The sequence below is a fragment of the Aspergillus fumigatus genome, chromosome 4, assembly GCF_000002655.1.
Source record: "Aspergillus fumigatus Af293 chromosome 4, whole genome shotgun sequence".
NCBI classification, from domain to species: domain Eukaryota; kingdom Fungi; phylum Ascomycota; class Eurotiomycetes; order Eurotiales; family Aspergillaceae; genus Aspergillus; species Aspergillus fumigatus.
In genome coordinates this window covers 4933-26434 of record NC_007197.1, presented here as the reverse complement: position 1 = coordinate 26434, position 21502 = coordinate 4933, and the positions used below count along the sequence as shown (strand labels likewise).

At 35.3% G+C, this 21502-nt stretch overlaps 1 protein-coding gene across 1 annotated transcript; it reads left to right on the top strand.

Annotated features, from left to right (window-relative positions):
- Window positions 1-27: 27 nt before the first annotated feature.
- On the top strand, window positions 28-1677 carry AFUA_4G00100 (putative rhamnogalacturonase; the record flags this gene model as incomplete). Its single annotated transcript, XM_741353.1, has 7 exons — window positions 28-139; window positions 174-512; window positions 556-634; window positions 680-887; window positions 929-1063; window positions 1106-1319; window positions 1364-1677. 7 exons carry the CDS (start codon window positions 28-30, stop codon window positions 1675-1677), a joined length of 1401 nt encoding a protein of 466 aa, XP_746446.1.
- Window positions 1678-21502: the final 19825 nt, after the last annotated feature.

The following is a 21502-nucleotide window of genomic DNA, read 5'->3' as shown; positions in this document are numbered from 1 at the left end:
CTATTGCGTCATGGTCGCAATACATAAATGCCTCAACGAATCCAACTTGATATCCTAGCATCCATTTGCGAACACCATACTTGCACTTTCTCTTCTTTATATCCCCTTGGGTCTGGCAGCGGCCCAGCTCATCGGCCCTGTAGGCCCAACCACTGCTCTCTCAAAAAAGACAGTCGATTGTAATATCCTCAGCTATGGTGCTGTCGCTGATAACACGACGGACATCTCGACATCTCTTGAATCAGCATTCAATTGGTGTGTCCGACCAAACCCCAGCAGCAGACTTGTTGTCCCGGAGGGTCAATACCTGATCTCCCGCGGCGTCGTGCTCAGCAACGCGACCAATTGGGCCTTTCAGCTGGATGGCCTCATCACAGTAGCGTATGGTGGAAATTGGACCATTGATCGTGCGTTAATCCTTGAGGGTTTAGCCGGTACAGATGTGTTGAATACTACCATTAATGGGGAGGGTGACCAGAAGTTTTTGTTAGATGTCTTGGTCATTGTCAATGGTGAGCGTCAGTCATTAGTTGTAAATGTCGACTGACAACGCAGCTGTTGATTTCGAGTTCTACTCATCTAACGGTCTCGGTGCCTTCCAAGGGCAAGGATATCTTTACCGGAATTTGAACAAGTATGTTACTTCCACAATGCTGTGGGATAGATACTGACTAAACAGCACTGATCGCCCCCGTCTTGTTCGTTTGATCTCGCCAATAAATGCGTCTGTCCATGACTTGATCTTGGTCGACAGCCCAAAGTTCCATATAGTGCTTGACTTTGCCATCAATGTAGAAGCATACCATCTTACCATCCGGGGTGCCAATCTCGGTAGTTATGATGGCATAGACGTGATTGGCACCAACTATCACATTCATGACAACGAGGTATTTTTCCATTCTGTGGCCTAGACCTAGCTGACCATCAGGTCACTAATCGTGACGAATGCGTCTCCGTCAAGAGTCCCTCCCACCACGCGCTGATCGAAAACCTGGTCTGTAATCAGGCCGGCTCGGGCATCTCCATCGGCAGCCTCAACGTCTCCGCTGAGATATCAAACATAGTACGTTGGCCCCTCTGTCAACACTAATATGCTGACCGACAGCTCGCACAAAATATTAGCATCATCCAGGGGAACAACATTGCCTTCATCAAGACCTACCCCGGCGGCTCCGGCTACGTGACCAATGTTACCTTTTCCAACTTTCGGTCTAAAGCAAGTCTGTACGGCTTGAACATCAACCAGTACTGGCAGAACACATTCGAGCCAGATACGGGATCCGTCACGCTGAGCAATCTTGTCTTCCGAAACTTTTCAGGTGGGTTTTCCTTTCAGTCCTGGTTCGTTGTTCATGTCGTCCAGGCTCCGTGGCAAATGGCGTCCAACGCCCACCGCTCTACCTCATCGTCAACGACCTCACATACGCCACCAACGTTACCGTCGAAGACTTCACCGTTTGGACTGAGTCCGGAAGCAGCATCGTCAACAAGATCAGTAATGTGTTTGGCCATGGCGATGACTCCTACGGTCCGAACAATGGCCTTGTCTCTCTGGGCGCTGCAGAACAGCCTCACACGTATACAAGCACCAACATCATTACCGCCTCACCGACAGGTTGGGTTCCACCGAAATCTCCAACCTGGGCGGCACCGAGTACAGGATACGGAAGTAAGTAGTTTGCTATGGTGACTACTGGTGCTAATGTGTTGCAGCTGCGTCGCCCATTCCAGTTTATACGCCTGAGCCGCTGTGGAGGCCTGGTGGGGTAGACTATGATCTTCATTACTGGGGAAGCTTTTAGTGGCCATTTCGGAAAGTAGTTGGATAATTAGAAACTCTATGAGATAGCCTCTAGAAAGTGGATGGAGGTTCCACATTTGACAAATCCTAGCTTCATAGATAGGGTGGATTGATTCCCTCTCGATTCACCTATCCTATAGCCATAAACTCAATGTATAATTACCGCGATACAGTGCCGACTCAAAGGGTTAACACCATGCTTAAGGCATATCACAAATTCAACCCAGCTAGCCGCGTAAACACCATATTCTCTAGGATAAGCATCTCCCCAACCATCTTATACATACTTCCCCACCTGACCAGCCTTTATACCCTCTAATGGCCATCTCTATAAAAAATCTCCCTTAGTGTTCCATGGGACTATAGAGCACCGGCGCCATTACCCAAACCACAGGTCCCAACAGCTAGAGGAAGGTCTACGTGCGAGTGCCGCCCTCAGGACTCTCACTATGTGTGCCGCTTCAGAGTCCTCCCCGGTCGATTTTGTAGCACATTATGCTTAATATGGTGGGTAGATGTTAACTCCTCTTTTCTCCCCATCCTATGATCCAGCAATCTATCGGCAATGAAATGTTTCTCCCTCTCTAGACTGCACTTTCAGATCGATGCCCTTCCGCGGGCTTGACTGGATGATTTAAGGCCAATATGAGTAGACATATTCTTGTATACAAAGCGATGCCAGAACAAATCATGGAGAGTCTATATAGGGAGTTCTGGGTTTAGGTCAACAACATAACTATAACTAATCTTAATAAGATATACACCATTCAATAGAGCTTAGAGAGAGGAATCGAATGATGGTATTATCATTAAAAAATATCTAGGAGTAGTGGAGATATTTATAGATAAAGATATATAACAGAAATTCAAAAGTAGTTAGTGTCCTAAAGTATACTAACTACTTTTAAATTTCTATTATAATCCTATTTAAGTATTATTATATTATAATCTGAGGATAATTAATACATCTAAAAATTAAGAAAAATCCGCTAATTAGAATGGTATGTCTCTTATCCTATTTAGATTAGAGGTAGTAGAGTAATCTATAGTAGGCTATCCTAGTTAAGGAATGGTTTATAAACTAGGAAGTGCGCTACCTACTGTAATAGAGTGATTCTTAATCTTAGTATATATTACTAGGTTAAGCTTTAAACCAAGTCCCCTTAACAGGAACCTAATCTATAAAACTATTAAGAATCCACTAGAGAGGTGTGTCACACCCTGGGATCCATCTCTGTTGTTCTCTGCTAGTCAACTGCTTTGGAACGGGGCGATATAGTCCCTGGACTATATCCAATACTTGCCTGAGGCCTATCAACCAGATAGCCTAGCGATGCAACAATACAATGATCTAAGCTATAAATCAAAGACAACTAAAGGTAACACAAGAACAATAACAATAGAGATAGAAGCAAGGCCTATTGAGTATATATACTCAATAGTAGAGAGTAACTGATAAATCAGACTAGTGAACTTATACTCAAGTAAATAATTTGTATTAAACGCGAGGAACTAAAACTAAGAGTACTAGACACATTATAAATAAGCATTCTTATATCCCATAGTTCCTCTAGGTGGTAGTGGTGATAGTTAGTATACTAGTAGAATAGTAGATAATCATAATACCCTCCTATTATAGATCTCATATACCCATCTACCACATTATGTGATAATGGTTTATAGGAAAATATATTTAGTAAGTAACTACTGAACTATATTTCTATAGAAACCTATCTAGATTAAGTATTTCTCTAGATCACGCCCTAATCACTCTGGGATTAACTGGTAATCATTAATTCTTAGGTTTCTACCTGTTATATCCGCCTTGCACTAGCACAGCTGTGTTAGTATTATAATATTACCTCCCCCTCTCCTAGTGTTTTATCCTTAAAATTTAATTTAAAAGCAGTGCTCTCCCTAGGTGAGTGATGTCTTTTTCTTTTGACTATATTTACCTATTATACCTAAGCATCATGCTGATACTGTTCTTAAAGGTGTTCTAAAGCTTTCTTATAATTATAACTAAGTAGCTAGTTATATCTATTAATTAGAGTATATTATTAAGAACAGCTTCACTACCTTATTTCCTTGTGATTATTATCCTTCTTCTAGTAAGGCCTGCATAATGGATTAAACTTATTAATATTTAAAATATATATCATGCACTTATTAGGGTTATTTATATAAAAAGGATTTCCATACTGAGAAAGAGTAGGATTTGCTTAAAAGAGCTAAAAAAAAGATTACTTCCAAACTTTCTGTGACTAATAATAAATTAGAACTCTTATACCCTAAGCTTTAACAGCTGCAAGAGTATTTAGAGAAGATTTAGAAAGAGTTAATAGAAAAATAATAGAAGGTTGTCAAGTCCTTAGCTTATTATTCGCGACTTTAAAAATAATAAAAGTTTCTTAAGGAACATAGTTTTAAAATGTTAGAACATGATGCTGAACTGTTATAGATCTTAGATAAAAAGAAGTCTTCTAAGTAGCCTAATTCTACAGCTAAAATTAAACAGCTAGCTGCGACTTCTGAAAATCCTAATTTTAATCAGATAATAACAGAGATTGATTAGATGCCCCCTTCCTTCTAGGAGAACTTTGATTTCCCTTTGAATAGTATTATTAAATGAGTTGGTGGCAGCCTATCAGGTTCTTAATAGGCTCCTATGTGTTTTCTAAGGTATTATAACCCTTCTATTTTATAAGGTAGTATGGTTTTTCACTGACTTGCTTATGACTTAAGATTTCCTTAACTTCATACTCTTGTTCAGTGTCATCATCAATTTCCATGTTTTCAGTGATTTTTGTATTTTTTGGTGCTGGTTCCAATAATAAGATATGAAATACTGGATGAATTTTTGACATTCTATATAGGGAGTTCTGGGTTTGGGTCAACAACACAACCATAACTAATCTTAATAAAACATACACCATTCAATAGAGCTTAAAGAGAGGAATTAAATAATGGTATTATTATTAAAAAATATCTAGGAGTAGTAGAGATATTTATAGGTAAAGATATATAATAGAAATTTAAAAGTAGTTAGCGTCCTAAAGCACACTAACTACTTTTAAATTTCTATTATAATCCTATTTAAGTATTATTGCATTATGATCTAAGGATAATTAATATATCTAAAAATTAAGAAAAATCTACTAATCAGAACAGTATATCTCTTATCCTATTTAGATTAGAGATGGTAAAGTAATCTATAGTAGGCTGTCTTAGTTAAGGAATGGTTTATAAACTAGAAAGTACACTGCCTATTATAATAGAGTAATTCTTAATCTTAGTATATATTACTAGGTCAAGCTTTAAACCAGGTCCCCTTAATAGGAACCTAATCTATAAAACTATTAAGAATCTACTGGAGAGGTGCTGGATCTGTTAAATAACTATATTATATATATATAGGCAGTATTAGGGTGGGTGTATTTTAATAGGTTATATTTAACTCTGCTATAGTAGGTAAAGATTATAGCTACTATAGCTACAGGCCTGTATATTAGGTAACTAATTATATTATTCTATTTCCCTAGTTACTTTACTATAGAATAGCTTCTTTATATATAACTTTTACTACAGACCAGAGAGACATCTAATCTTAAAGTCTTTATATCCCTAACTAATATACCATCTTAAAAGTTAAAAATAGACTAAACAGGTAGAATAAACTTAATGAAGTGTTATAGCTGGATGAACTGGATAAACTAGATAAACTAGATAAACAGGACGAACTGGATGAACTAGATAAACTAGATAAACTAGATAAACAGGACAGACTAGACAAATAGGATGAACTAGATGAACTAGACAAATAGGATGGACTAGACGAACTAGACAAATAGGATGGACTAGACGAACAGGATAAACTAGATGAACTAGATAAACTATGAAGCTCTATAATTAGACTAGATAAACTAGATTAATATATTTAGCTTGCTTAATATATTTAACTTATTTAACTTATTTAATGTATTTAACTTATTCCACTAGACCTAATTCTTATTAGAGCTAACTAATATCCTGTGTTATTTACTAAGAGATATACTCTAGTTATTACTATGCTTCTTACTACTACTATTATACCTTATAGAAATATACTATCCTAGCTTCCTATTTAGCAAATATTATTATCTATAGCCGGGCCTGTTGAGCATGCTAATAGAACTAGTATATAAATTACTTATATTAGAGGAGCTGTGCAGTCTTATATTATATAACTTATACTTACTATTATATCTATTTTAGTTACTATGCAAGCTACTCCTGCTTAATCTAGATATTATCTAGATCTAAATCAGCCTTAAAGTCTATAGTAGACAGGCCTGTATTTAATATTACTAGTATATTAAAGATCTTAGGCTAGGAATATGACTGCTATAACTATATAGATTATAAGATATTTAACTATTAGATATACTACTGCTAAGCTACTATAAGTGTCTATATATAAAGAGTAAGATGCTCTGCTAGCTATTTTAGATTAGTATAAACCTAGGAAAGTAATAAATTCTGTGTATATAAGAATAATTAAAGATAATAGTAATATAGTTCCACTACTAATAGGTGCTTCTAAATAGGGCTAGGACGCACCCTAATAACTAGTAGGGGGAGATCTAGGCTATAAGGAATAGACAGCTCTACTATCTCTACTAGCTAGGTATCTAGATCTAGAGGGATAGGCAGGAGCTTAATATCTAGGCTATAAGGATATATTACCTACTCCTAGCCCTAAAGAGAGAGCTACTTAACCTTAGTTATCTGAATAATTTATCTATCCTATAGCAGCTGTCTGTAGTAGTACTCTATAAGACCTAGGTATATACTAGCCTAGGTTTAGAGCTTATTACCTATACTATGTAACTAGAATATATAGATGCTTAGGCCTAGCAGGATAAGATAGGTGCAGAGAAAGGCCTACCTAAGAATTATCTACTATATATATATCTAGCAGAGTCTATAGACCTGTGTAATAATAGTAAAATACTACTAATAGAGTATCTAATATACCTTAAACTCCTAGTACTTCTAGGGCTAGTTACTATTATTACTATTACTATTCCAGCCCTAAAGCTAGGCAAAAAGTATATTAAGGCTGGTAACCTTTATCCTTATTCTAGTTATAAAGTATAGGTTAGATTTTAGAAAGCTATTACGGAATACCTAGGTAAAACCTAGAAGGGTTAATAATACCTTATCCTAGTAGCTAGCTACTAGGCTACCTAGATACAGAGGCTACTAAAGATATAGATTAGCTAGAGTTTAAAAAACATCCTTATAGAATACCTCTAGGTAAAGGTAGATAAGGAGTTGCAGGAGCTATAATAAGTATAGAAGATCTTAGCAGAGGTCCTTTATCTAGCTAAAAATATTATAGAACTATAGAAAGTCTATTTTAGTGCGAATAATAGCCTAGTACTAGGAGATATATATAGACTATAGACTAGGAGTATTAAAGATAATATAAGCCTAGTGCTGTAGATGAAATATTATTAAATCCTAATTAATCTTTCTATCTTTAATCTAGGCATAGCTATACTGCTCTAGCGCTATGCTTATATCTACCCCCTCTTAGATCTATACTATATCTAAGCTATCTAGTAGCTGCCTAACCTACTAATCTAGCTAAAGCCTATTACTCTACTATAGGTAGTTCCCTTACCTACTATACCCTTAAAGCAGATACTATAGGAATATTATTATTACTTAAGTATGCTCCTAGTAGATAATCTGCTATAGCTATAGGCTATATATTATTTTAAACCCTATATATATTTTATTAATATTCCACTACAGCCAACCTAGGAAGTAATTAGTCTAGTAATAAAAGAAGAGTAGAGTAGTTAATAGGACCTCTAGTAGTGCTATAGCCTGCCTATGCTTATACATTGCCTAGTTAAGTATAATAAGTAGTATACCTATAACTTAATACTCTTCCTAAACCCTATAGGCCTGCTGGCTACTAGTATCTAGGGTAATATAGTATTACTGCTTTATATAGATATATACTTAGAGAAGTATGAGTAAAGAGTAGCTAATAGTAGAACTAATATACTACTAGGTCTAGAGTAGCCTAGGCTCTAGTACTAGTATATCTAGATTCTTATTCTAGAATAGGCCTTGCTTCCTAGCAATAAGGATATCTTTATATATGTCACGGTGCTGCCGCAGATAGGAGTTAGCATCACTAAGAAGGAATCATGTGACCTTGGGAATATCTTTACTGCATAATCCTACAACTTACTTAGAGGCCTCTGAGCTATATCCTGTCTATAGAGCCTGCCTATACTAGTTTACCCTGTAACCAGAATAGATAGATATAGATTCTTATAGCCAGCCTGAGTATTAACTACCTTATTAACCTGTTTCTATTTACCTGTGACCCTATACCTTAATATTATATAGCTCCTCCCTTAGAGTTGATACTATTAGAATGCCTACCCCTCTGCCCCCTTTCCTGCCTAGTAACCCTAAAGAGTTCTCTGAGTATATTACTAAACATAGTACTAAATAGTATGAATACTACTGTCTAGTATATAAGTATATTTAGAAGGCTAAATTAATTATTAATAAAGCAAACTAATAAGCTAAGTAATCTAAGGCCTAACTCCTAGAACTCTAGTATAAATTTACTGCCTTAGAGCAGAGGCATAAATAAAAGACTACTAAGCTAAGGGCTGTCTTATAGTACTAGAAGGAATAGCTATAAGAGAAAGAGTAGTAGTATGTAAAAGCTACTATAGAAAGGGACTAAGCCTATTACTTAGCTACCCCTACTGTAAATATACCTATACCTATATATAAACCTATTACTAAGAAGCCTGTAGTTGCTCTAGTAGGAATACCTATATTAACTACTACCCTATCTTCTAAAGCTACTAGATTATTAGAATAACTCCCTAACCCTAATAAGTTTAAGGATAACTAAAAGGACCTTCAGCATTTTATAGCATAGATTAAAAAGAAAATAAATATTAACCCTAACTGCTTCCTAACGCTGTAGAGCTGGATAGCTTATATAAATAACTGCCTAAAGGGTGTACTGTATACCTAGATTCTCCCTTATATTAAGAAGGGGATTTATATCCTTAATAACTACTAAGACATCCTAGATATCCTGGAACACGCCTTTAGTAACCCTGTCACATGCTCAGAACAATGTAAGCCCAGCGAGCCGCCAGCGGCAAGCCCCCTCTTGCTTGGGTAATTATATACCCAATTCCAAATGTACTTAGTAGAAATAGGAGTTCTGAATAGCTTGGGGGAGACTAAGCAGTTCATTCTAATCATTAATATACATATATTTTCACTAATATATCTATACGTCCCTGAAACCTAGTATTCCTATCTATAGCCACAGCCTAGTCATTATTATATTACTAGCTAGGACCCCCTAGGTTAATTACCTCTAATCACCTTATAGTTTGAACTACTTCCCCTGCGGCCTACTAGATATAAATACTTAATGATATACTAATTAGTCTAATAATAGGGACTCTAAGGGCCCACTAAACTAGTATCTAAAATCTAGTTAAGAATTGACCTTTGAGTACAGCCATGGGTCCCCTATAGGAAGCCTACATAGTGATCCCCCTTCTATAGATTAGGTAGCTAGTAAGTTAAGGACCCTAGAAGTAAATACATCCTAACTACTTTAGACTAGCAGCATAATACCTATATATAACCATAATCCTAGCTCTACGCTGCTAGGTGTTACTAGTAATACTACCCTAATAATTATACTAGACTAGGTTAGCCTTACTTAGCTTATCTAGGGGTTAAGAGTAGCTACAGACCAGTGTGATAATGAATTAAGGGGCCTTAAGCTAGCTAACCTAGCTATATAGGATAGCTGTAGGGCCTATGCTAGCACTAAGCTAAGAATATTCTTATATAACCTCTCTGAATACTACCTAGCTAAGCCCTAGATATTTAATAATAATATAAATAAGATCCTATATATAACCTCCTGACTTAGCATAGATATTAAGAATACTTAGTAGGAGCAGCACCCTAAGGGATATAAGGCTAGTTATAAGGAATTTAAGGAATTCCTGTGGGACTATATTAAACTATAGGGGGACTATTAGAATACTACTATACACTAGCTTCTATAGCTTTAGTATAGGAGATATATTTAATCTTTCTTTACAGAGTTATAAGAGTTATAAAATATAATTAAGCCTAGCCTAGGCCTAGAGTAGTTCTGGATAAGGATAGCTATAGAGAAACTATATTTTAATATAAAGATAGAAGTCCAGCACACGCCTAGTTATAATTAATTATTAGACTACCTCAAGGCCCTCGCAGCCTAGTGTGATAAGATCTTATAGTAGGAAGGATGACCTACTATCTTATAGTTAACTAGGATAGGCAACTATAACTACCATCTATAGAAGATAGATACCCTGAGTAGATGGAAATAGTAATATAATAGCTTACTAAGGACACCCCTAAGAGCTACTAGTAATACTAAAAGAAAGGATTCCTCCTTTAATAAGCACCTGCTAGGGAAACCTAATAATAGGTAGGGACTATCTAGTAATAAGGACTAGCTTTAGAAGAAGAGATGCTGCTTTTACTATAAGAAAAAAAGGCACCTCCTCCTAATCTACCTAAAGAGAGCCTAATAGAGGGGAGGTACTCCACCCTAAGGGCCTCCTACCTTATAATAGGAACCTAAGCCCTAGGAGCTTGATGTCTTATGCTATACTAGAGAACTACTAGTACCTCCTATCCTTACTAAGTTTAAAACCACAGTTAATAGGATGGGTATGATAACTAAGGTGCTCCTTAACTCTAGGGCTAGGCTTAACTATATATTATACTAATTTATAATACAGAACAGGTACTGATTTGAAAATAGTATAATACTTTCTCTTATAGAACTTACTAATAGCTTAAAAGTAAAAATCTATAGGGAATAGTTACTACTAATATTAGTAATAGATAAGGAATTAACTAAGAAGATATTCTAGATTCCTTTCTTAATTACTAATATTACAAGGTATAATATAGTCTTAGGATAAAATTAGCTCTAGTAAGCTAATCTAGATATTAATTAGAGGGCAAGTAGCTGGTATTATTATATTAACTTACTAGGGATTAAGATCCTAGAGCTAAAGAAGTTCCTTAAGAAGTTGCAGGGTAAGGACCTTTTCCTCTTTATAATTAATTAGGCTGGATATAAAGCCTCTAATCTAGGAATACTACTATAGTATTAGGAATATACTAAGGTATTTTTAGAAAAGAAAGCTAGTACCCTGCCCTTAGATAAAGCAGTCTATAAGATATAGCTACTTAATAGGAAGTTACTACTATATAGCCCCCTATTTACTATATTATAGCTAGAGCTAGAGGCTCTGTGTAAATACCTTAACAAAATACTTAAGAAGGGGTGGATTAGGGAATTATCTAGCCTAGTAATAGTACTAGTACTCTTTATAAAGAAGCTAGATAGAAGCCTGTATCTCTGTGTTAACTACTAGGGGCTAAATACTATTATAGTTAAGAATTAATACCCCTTACCCTAGATTAATGAATTAATGGATCGTATCTAGGGAGCGAAGTTCTTTACTAAACTAGATCTATAGGATACTTACTATTATATCTATATACAGCAGGGTGATAAGTAAAAGACAGTATTCCATACCTACTATAGCTAATTTAAATATTTAGTTATGCCTTTTAGGCTAATTAATATACTAGCTATCTTCTAGGCTTATATTAACAAGATGATACAGGGAATTCTTAATAAGTTCTATGTTATCTACCTGGATGATATTCTTATCTACTTATAGATAGAAGAGGAATATAAGTAGTATATTAAGGAGGTTCTTTAGTATCTTAATAGTGTAAACCTATATGCTAAACTATTAAAATATAAGTTTTATAAGATAGAAGTTAAGTTTCTTGGCTTTCTTATAGGTTGGAAAGGGGTCTAGGTAGATCCTATATAACTTAGCACTATTAGTAAGTAGCTAGTGCCTTGCTTATTCTATAATATTTAGATTTTTCTAAGGTTTATAGGATTCTTCTAATGCTTTATTAAGGTATACTTACAGATCACTATTCCCCTAATAAACCTGCTAAAGGGGGCAAAGAATAGGTATAATTCTAGGCCTTTTACTTAGATAGAGGAGGCCTAGAAGGCGTTCTAGGATCTAAAGGATGTATTTATTAAAACCCTAATCCTTACTTATTTCAACCCTGAGAAGCTGATCCTCCTTATTACTAATATATTAGGTTTTGTAATTATAGGTATTCTCTTATAGCCTAATAGTAACTTAATAGAGATATATAGCAGCCATGGTTAGTGCCTAATTATATTCTACTTAAGAAAGCTTTATGATGCTAAATAATGGTATGAGGTATATAACTAGGAGTTACTTATAATTATTAAGTGCTTTAAGCACTGGAGATACTACCTAGAAGATAGCTATTATCTAATTAGGGTCTAGATAGACTATATAAACCTAACTTACTTCTTTACTACTAAGACTTTAAATATAAGATAGGCCTAGTAGGCAGAGTTACTTGCAGCCTATAATTTTATAATTAAATATAAACTAGGACAGCTCAACCCTATAGATGTACTATTAAGGTACTGGGATTATAAGCTAACTAGGGATAAAGAAACTAGAGCTAGCCTCTTACCTATGCTTTAGAGGAAGCTAATGCCAGGCTTATAGTTAAACTAGACTAGTATAAATAACCCTAGTATTTATAGTATGCTAGTAGGGGTAGGAAGTCTAGAATTCCTATTCTTAAGACTGCTAGTAATAGAGGCTACTAGCCCTAAGGTTACTTAGGACTTACTAATAGCTTACTTAAAGGATATTATCTAGGAATTATAGCATAAGGATGCCTATATATAACTAGTTTTTAAGTAGCTGCAGGGGGTCCCTAATAATACCTAGATTAGGAACTAGTGAATTAATAGTAAGGGTCTCCTGTGATTTAAAGATGCTATTTATATACCTACTAGTACTATAGTTAGGTAAGAGCTTCTAAAAATATACTATAATAACCCCTACACAGGGTATCTAGAGATAAAGAAAATAATAGCCTTGCTCTAGTATAAATTCTACTAGGAAGGGATATAATATAATATTAAAGAATATATCTATATATATACAGTATATTAAAAGACTAAGACTCCCTGGTATCTTACTATAGAGAAGCTTGCTATACTGCCTATACTAAAAGAACCCTAGAGTAATTTATCTATAGATTTTATTACCTTACTACCCCTATTAGCATGAGATTAAGAGGTATTTAATATAATTCTAGTTATTATTAATTAATATATAAAAATAACTAAATATATCCCTATTAGGAAGATAATTACTACAGAGGAACTTGCTAACATATTCTTAGAAAAGGTTATCCTATAATATAATACACTAAGAAGCCTAGTAACTAATAGGGATATACTATTTACTAGCTACTACTAGACTAACTTCTATAGATCCTTAAGGATTAAGAAATAGATAAGTATAGTATTTTATCTATAAACTAATAGCTAGATAGAACACCAGAATCAGATGCTAGAGGTGTACTTAAGGATCTTTATTAACTACTAGTAAGATAACTAGGTTACATAGTTACAGATAGCAGAGTTTATATATAACTATACCCTATATACCTTAATAAAAATTACACCCTTTAAGGCTGCTTATAGCTATATCCTAGTATTACCCTAGCTTAATGATATTACTAATAATTTATTAGTAGTAGTAGTAAAGGAATACCTAAAAGTACTTTAGGATCTATAAAACTAGCTAGAGAGTTACCTAGTAGTAGCTTAGGAGATATAAGCTAGATATTATAACTAGAAGCACTAGGATATCTTATTTTCTATTAGAGAAAAGATGCTACTCTTATTAAGAAACTTAAGAATATAGTATCTATATAAGAAACTTAATAATAAATATAATAGGCTGTTTAAAATTATTGCTGTTATAAGAAAGTAGGTATATATCCTATATTTACTAAAATTATATAGATAAATCTACCCTACCTTCTATATATCCCTTCTTAAGAAGTTGAACCCTTAGGGTGATAGTAAGATGCTATTAGAACCCCAGCCCCTTAATATTAATAAAGAAGAGGAATAGGAGGTAGAGGATATACTAGCAGAATAGACTTAATAGGGAGAGATATAATATCTAGTTAAGTAGAAAGGATTCCCTGACTATAAGAACTTATGGGAACTAGAAGATAACCTAGTTAATGCTATAGATATACTAAATATATATAAAGAGTAAGCTAGACAGGCTACAGAGCAGCCCTGTTAAAGGAGGGGAAGGAGATAGCCTTTTTCCTATAAGGTTTTTACTATCTACTAGCTCCTATCTGTTATTATAATAGTGTAAACCTTCCTCTATTTTCCTATAGGGTTTAGAGGTTTAATAAAAATAGGTCTATAACTATAGTCTATATAAAGCTTATATAAAATAGGGACCTTACTATGCTAGTAGTAGTATTATATTATAAAAAGATAGATATAGGAATAATTACTACTTTTTACTTTTATTACTAGATTTACTAGCAACCCTAGCAAAGTTCTAAAATACTATAGTCTTATTCTTAGGGGTAGGGGTCAGGCATCCTATAATTATGTTTATAGTGATATAAAGCTTAAATAAGTTATAATTAATTAATTACAGAGCATGAATGACCCTGCTTATATTATACTTAGGTATAAAGCCTATTATTACCTTTATCTTATTACATAATACCACAATAGCCCTAGTATTATACTTAGTAATTAAAGTCTCCTGAAATATAGTAACTTAGTGAATAAGTTATAGGGGGACTAACTTATATAACTTCTTTAAATATTAGTAGCAATGATACTTATAATTAATATTTATCTAAATATAAGGATAGGCTACCCTCTATTACTACTTCTACTTAATGCAGCACTAATAACCTATAAAGGGGAGGGGTATAGTACTATTAGCCTATAGGATAATAGGAGAGGCAGATAGAGAGGGTAATAAGAAGGTAGAATAAGAGATAGACTTAGACTAGGAATAATTAGCTACTATAGTAGCAGGTATAGATAAAGTAATATAATAGTACTAAATAGTAGGGGAAATAGTGATTTTATTACTTGACTACTTCCTTATTAGCTTAGTAGGCTTAACCTAAGGTAACTAGACTCTATAAAATAAGTACTTATACTAGAACTATCTAAATAGGGTGAGGGAGAAGTATTAGCCTGCTAATGCTTCTCCCTATAAGAGTAAGTAGAAGTTTAGGAATGCTTAATAGGTATATTAAGCAGTGTAGATATGTTAGACTACTAGTAAAAAAGAAATAGAATATTATTAAAGGGTTAAAATTAATAAGAGAAAGGGGGGGAACTGCTGGTATTTATGCTACTAAGAAAGTAATACTACTAGACCCTTAATACCTATTAATCTTAATTACTTAATAAGACCTTACTATCATGCTTATTAATTATTTGCTCCTGACTTATTATAAAGGCTAAATATAATAGTTTATTAATAAGATAACACTATAATATTATAATAGCTAGGGGAATCTGACTAATTACTAGCATTATGCTAGACAAAACCTATTAAGGAAGATAATGATTCTATTAAGAACTAATATAGTGTATTCTAACACCCTTCTAATATCTTTTAAACACTAATATAAAGCCCTTTATTAACTATAATTAATGGTAAAGAACTACTAGTATTAATTCTTAATAGCTACTTTAGGATTAGCACAGTTCAGGATAAACCTCTCTAAAGGGGGGGAGTAGTTATCACATACTCAGAATAATATAAGCCTAGTAAGCCACCAGTGGCAAGCCCCCCTCTTACTTAGGTAATTATATACCTGATTCTAAACGCACTTAGTAGAAATAGGAGTTCTAAATAGCTTGGGGGAGACTAAGCAGTTTATTCTAATTATTAACATATATACATTTTTACTAATACATCTATACGTCCCTGAAACCTAGTATTCCTATCTATAGCCGCAGCCTAGTCGCTGTTGCATCGCTGGCTAGGACCCCCTAGGTCGATTACCTCCGATCGCCTTACAAACCCTAACTATATAAATAATGCCTAAAATAAGCTATTCAGCCTGTGCTAGACTAATAAGGAGTTTAGCACCTTCTTTGCAGAATTCTAATACCTAGCCCTAGAAGGTAAGATGCCTAAAGAAACCCTGCCTACCCTGCTTAAATAGGCTATTAGTTATAAACTCTAGAGTATACTTATATATAACTAGCCTCTAAGCTAGAAGTACTACTAGTTTACTAGATTTCTGCAGGAGCTTAAGAACCACTGCTAGTAATATACTATAAACTAACCCCCTATTATTAAGACCTATACTACTACTATTAAACCTACCTAGTATTTCTAGTCACCCTAAAGCTCTAGCCCTATCACTACTAAGTCTACTAAGTAACCCTAGTACTCTATTATTTAGAGGAATAAGCATACACTAGTATAATAATATAACCCTATAGACCTAGGTACTACCTAATACCTAATAAGAAAGGGGTATAGCCCCTCCTGCCACAAGATAGGCACCTACTTCTAATATAGCTCCCTAGAATACTAGATTAGGGACTGCCCCCACCCTAATACCTATTAAAGAGTTTAAATTATAATATCTTATAAATCACACCCAGAGAGCCCCTAGAGGGGATAGATCCTAGTACCTAGAAGCCTATTACCTAGCTAGACCTCCTTAGTAAAAGGAGTAAGCCTGGAGTAAGCTATAACTAGGCTTAGGAACTATATATTATTTAAATCTCTGCTGCTGCTGCTTACAGACTTAATCTTAAAGAATAAATATAATAATTAAAAGCTATAATACTACCTATAACCCTAGAGAGGGGAGAGAAGAGAATAAAGCTATCTACTTATACCCTATTAGATACTAGAGCCAAAGGATAAGGATTTATTAATAAAGGATAGGCTAAAGACTAGATATTAGAGCCTATCCCCCTAGCAGACCTAATAACCCTATATATATTTAATAGGAGAGAACTAGAGAATAAGAAGATAACTTATTATATTTAGATAGATATAAGAATTAAGGACTACTTTAAGAAAGATATAATGTTTTACATTATCTAGTTAGTATATTACCCTATTATATTAGGAATACCTTAGATAAAGATACATAACCCCTTAATATAATTTATAGCTTATAGTATTATATTTAATAGCAACTACTACTAGAAATATTATAATATACCCTAGAGGCTAACTAAGATATAAGCCTTATATAATGTCCTCCTAAAGACCTAGCCTAGATACCTGCCTTTAAGACTAAAGGGACTAGAGAATAGAGATATAGCTTTTATCTCCTTAGCTGCCTGCTTAGCTTACACCTAGAGAAACACCTAGATATTTATAATCACCCTAGAAGATCTTAAAGCCACCCTAAGGATTAAGAAAGCTTAGAAAGAAGACTTTACTAACCTATTACCTAATAAATTTAAAGACTACACTAATATTTTCTCTCCTAAGGAGGCTGAGTGCCTGCTACCATACTACCCCTATAATTATAATATTAAGCTATTAGAAGGAAAGACCCCCCCTATTTAGCCCTCTATACACTATATCCTAAGAGAAATTAAGAGTTCTAAAGAAATAGATTAAAGAGAACCTAAGGAAGGGCTTTATCTACCCTAGTTTATTACCTACTATATCACCTATCCTATTTATTAAAAAGCTAGGTAGAGGTATATAAATCTGTGTTAATTACCAAGCCCTAAATATTATAATTATTAAAGATTAATACCTACTACCTCTAATAAAGGAAACCCTAAATAATCTAAAAGGGATAAAATATTTTATAAAGATTAATATTATTTTAGTATTTAATAATATCTGTATTAAGAAAGGACAAGAATACCTAATAGCTTTCTATACCTAATTAGGCCTATTTAAATCTCTAGTAATGCCCTTTAGGCTAATAAAAGCACCTATAATCTTTTAGTAATTTATTAATAATACTTTGTAAGATTACCTTAATATCTTCTATACTACCTACCTTAATAATATTCTTATTTATAGTAAGACCTGCACTAAGTATATAACCTATATTTATTCTATCCTATAGAAAATATAAGAAGCCAGCCTATATATAAAAATCTAAAAGTATAAGTTTATTATCCCTAAAACTAAGTTTCTTAGTATTATTATTAGCTAGGATAGCATCTGCATAGACCCTAATAAGGTAAAAATAATTATTAACTAGTAAGTTCTAACCTATATTACTAATATTTAGGCTTTTATTAGCTTTAGCAACTTTTACTAGTAATTTATTAAGGATTTCTTAAGAATTATTACTCCCTTAGTGAACCTAACTAGGAAGGATATCCTATTTATATAGACTATAGCCTAACACTATAATGGCCCATCAGGGGGGGGTGATCATACAAATCCTAGGGTTGGCCGGGGGGGGGGTGATCAGGGTAAGCCATCACCCCCCCTTATCTTTATCAATTCTTCATATTTTTTGATGATTTAAAATGATTTATGATTCTAACTAGCTACCCTATTAGATTCTAATATTAAATTCTAGATTAATTACTAGGAAGGTGGTTGAACTAGGGGGGTAGGGGAAAGGTCGAAATTTTTTGTTGGGGTCTGCCAAGACCACTATCTGCGGGAAGCCTATACCCTTTTAGGCCACCATCCAGTATGGATTAGTGCCTAAGGCATCCTATAGACTACTAGTGCCTCAGAATTCAGGCAGAAACTATAAGAAAAATTAATTCTTAGTATTCACCAGGGGCCTAGTACTAGATAACTGATTCTAATTATTTTTAGTGAATAGTAGATACCTTTAGCTATAGAATGATAATAGTCTGATTAGGTAAGCATGATTCCTGATTTTTTAAAAATTCTTAGAAGACACCTTGAAATTTATTACCTGCTGACTAATTATAATTATTTTTAGTAAATAGACCTAATTTCTACTAGTCTAATGATATATAGCATGCGTAGTAATATTTAGCCTAGAATTTTTAAAAATTCATAGAAGTAAATGTTTCGTGGATTTCATAGAGATATATAGTAGGGAGGGGTCAGACTAGAGGGATTAGTTAGGTAGATAGTAATTAGATCTAGTTACTATAATAGACCTAGTAGGGATAGTAGATATATATATATATTAGTCTACTAGATAGAGGTAAGGTATAAGAGAAATATATATATTTAGAAAGTCAGAGAGAGGTAAAAGAGATCTATAGAGTAGGCCTAGGCATAGTGATCTAGTAGGCAGAGCAGGCTGTCTAGGCTAGGTCATTCAGCCTGCCTAGACTAGTTGATTCAATATAGCTAGGCTAGGTAATTCAGCTGAGAGAGGTCCCCAAGCAGGCTGACTAGGCTTAGTGATTCAGCTGTAAGAGGTCCCTGACTAGGCTATCTAGGCTAGGTGATTCGATATGGCTAGGCTAGCTGATTCAGCATGGCTAGGCTAGGTGGTTCGGTATGGCTAGGCTAGGTGATTCGATATAGCTAGGTTGGGTGATTCGATATGGCTAGGCTTGGTGATTCAGCTGCCAGAGGTGCCTGCGCAGGGGGTCTAGGCTCAGTGATACAGGCTGACTAGGCTAGTTAATCTAGTATGTCTAGGCCTAGTGAATATATATATTGATATGATCTAGATTTAGGGGTAGTCTTCTATATTTAAAAATATATATAGAATCATGATAAAATATATTCAACTTATACTAGCCTAGTCAGTCTAGAACCTTCTAGATCTATCTAGGCTTTATAACCATATCTAGCAGAATGAGAAATAGCAAATCTATAGAATAATAGGGCCCCTAGCACCATCTCTGTATCTAGCTCCCATCTCTTTAAGAGAATATTCTCTTCTTTCTCTGCCTGAGGCAGCAAAGCAGGGTCTAGGCAGGCATCCAGGTCATCCATAAGGTCCCCCCTATAGTCCCTAACTACTAGCCAGAACACGATAACCAGATTCAGGTCAAAACACCTAGTGATATCTGCCTGAGCTAGGGCTCCCTTGCAAACCCTAGTAGGGAGAAGACACCTCCAGCAGCAGGTATCTGCCTGAGGCTGCCCATATCGATGCCTTAGCCTGCCTGCCCGATCCTGATATTCTTCCCTCTGCGAGCATTCACTAGTGCCATGGGCACATGACCTCATTCTTACTACCTTATCAGTGAGGTGTTCATCTTCTAGATCATTAGTCAGTATAGAATCAATAGATTAATAGAATCAATAGATCAATAGATTTAATAGATAAGATAGATAGCTTACCTGAGATAAAGCAGATCAGGCAGTATCTCTCATGCCAAAACCTCACCGCCCAGGCAAAGATATTCATCTGAATGAGATTCTGACCTTCTTCCTGCCTAACCACCTGCCTAACTAGGCCTAGCCTGGATTGCCTGTGATCACATAGATCACAGAGGGCCCAACTAGGGTCACATGACTCAATAGCCCTAGAATCAAACACCCTAGATATGATACGCCGCCGGCAGACCTGCTCACCTAGATAATCTAGGAAGGTGGAGACCTCTAGGGCTTTCCCTTCCTGATTAGGCCTAGCCTGCAGCTGGTATGCCCTCACTAGGCAATATAACCATCCAGGCTGGTCAGGTGACCTGCCTGCGCGACCAGATTCTTGCATAAAACTAGTCATCTCATATTCACCAGGCAGAAAATGGATGACTAAGTCAATGTCATGGAAATCAAACCCTGCCCCAATGGCCCCAGTAGCCACTAAGATATATCTGCTAGATTGAAATCGATCTAGCTGATCTAGCTTAGCCTGGTCAGATAGATCAGAATGGAATTTGGCTGCCTCAGGATCCATTTGATCAGATAAGGCATCCACTAGCCGCTTTGTTCGGCAGAAGATGATCACATTAGCCCTAGTCCTAGCACTAGCACTAGCCTGAGCACTAGCCTGAGCACTAGCCTGAGCAGTAGTACTAGACCTAAATAGGCCATGTTTCATCTCAAAGGTCTTGATGAACTGCCGGAGATAGGGGGCATATTCTGATTCAGGCAGGCGGTCAGGGACCTTCTCAACCATATATGCCATATTTGGTAGGGTTAGGTCAGCCCTAACTATTGGAACCTCAGGCAGGGACCCTAGCTTCATCATATCAACTAGCTCAGCCTGGAGGTGGTAAGGCAAGGTAGCTGAGCTGAATACCATAGACACAGGTAGGGCTAGGGCATGCCAGGCACGCAACATAATTGGCCGATAGCTTTTAGCTAGTGGAATCAGGTAACATTCATCCCAAATAATTCGTGCTAGTCTCTTTTGGGTAATCAGCTCATCTGCTAGCTCATTAAACCTAGGGTGATCTAGATATTCAATTTGCACTAAGATCACCCTAGAACTGGCTAGCGGCATGACCTGACCAGGTTCCCAGATAGTAGGCTGAAGGCCTAAGGCAGCAGCTTTCCTAGAGAGGTCTAGCTTTAGGGAAATCAATAGCACTATTACTATAGTAACCTGACTAGTGGCTAGACTAGCCCCAAAAAGGAATAGTGTGGTTTTGCCAGCAGCAGTAGGAAGCACTAAAAATAGATAGGGCACCTGTTTCATAATAAGATGAAAAGCCTGGCGCTGCTCAGGGCTTCTAAAGGTCGCCTGATCATCTTGCATAAACTCTTTGAGCATGTGATCTAGCAGACCCTCATCTAGCTGCTGGTGAGATGCTAGATT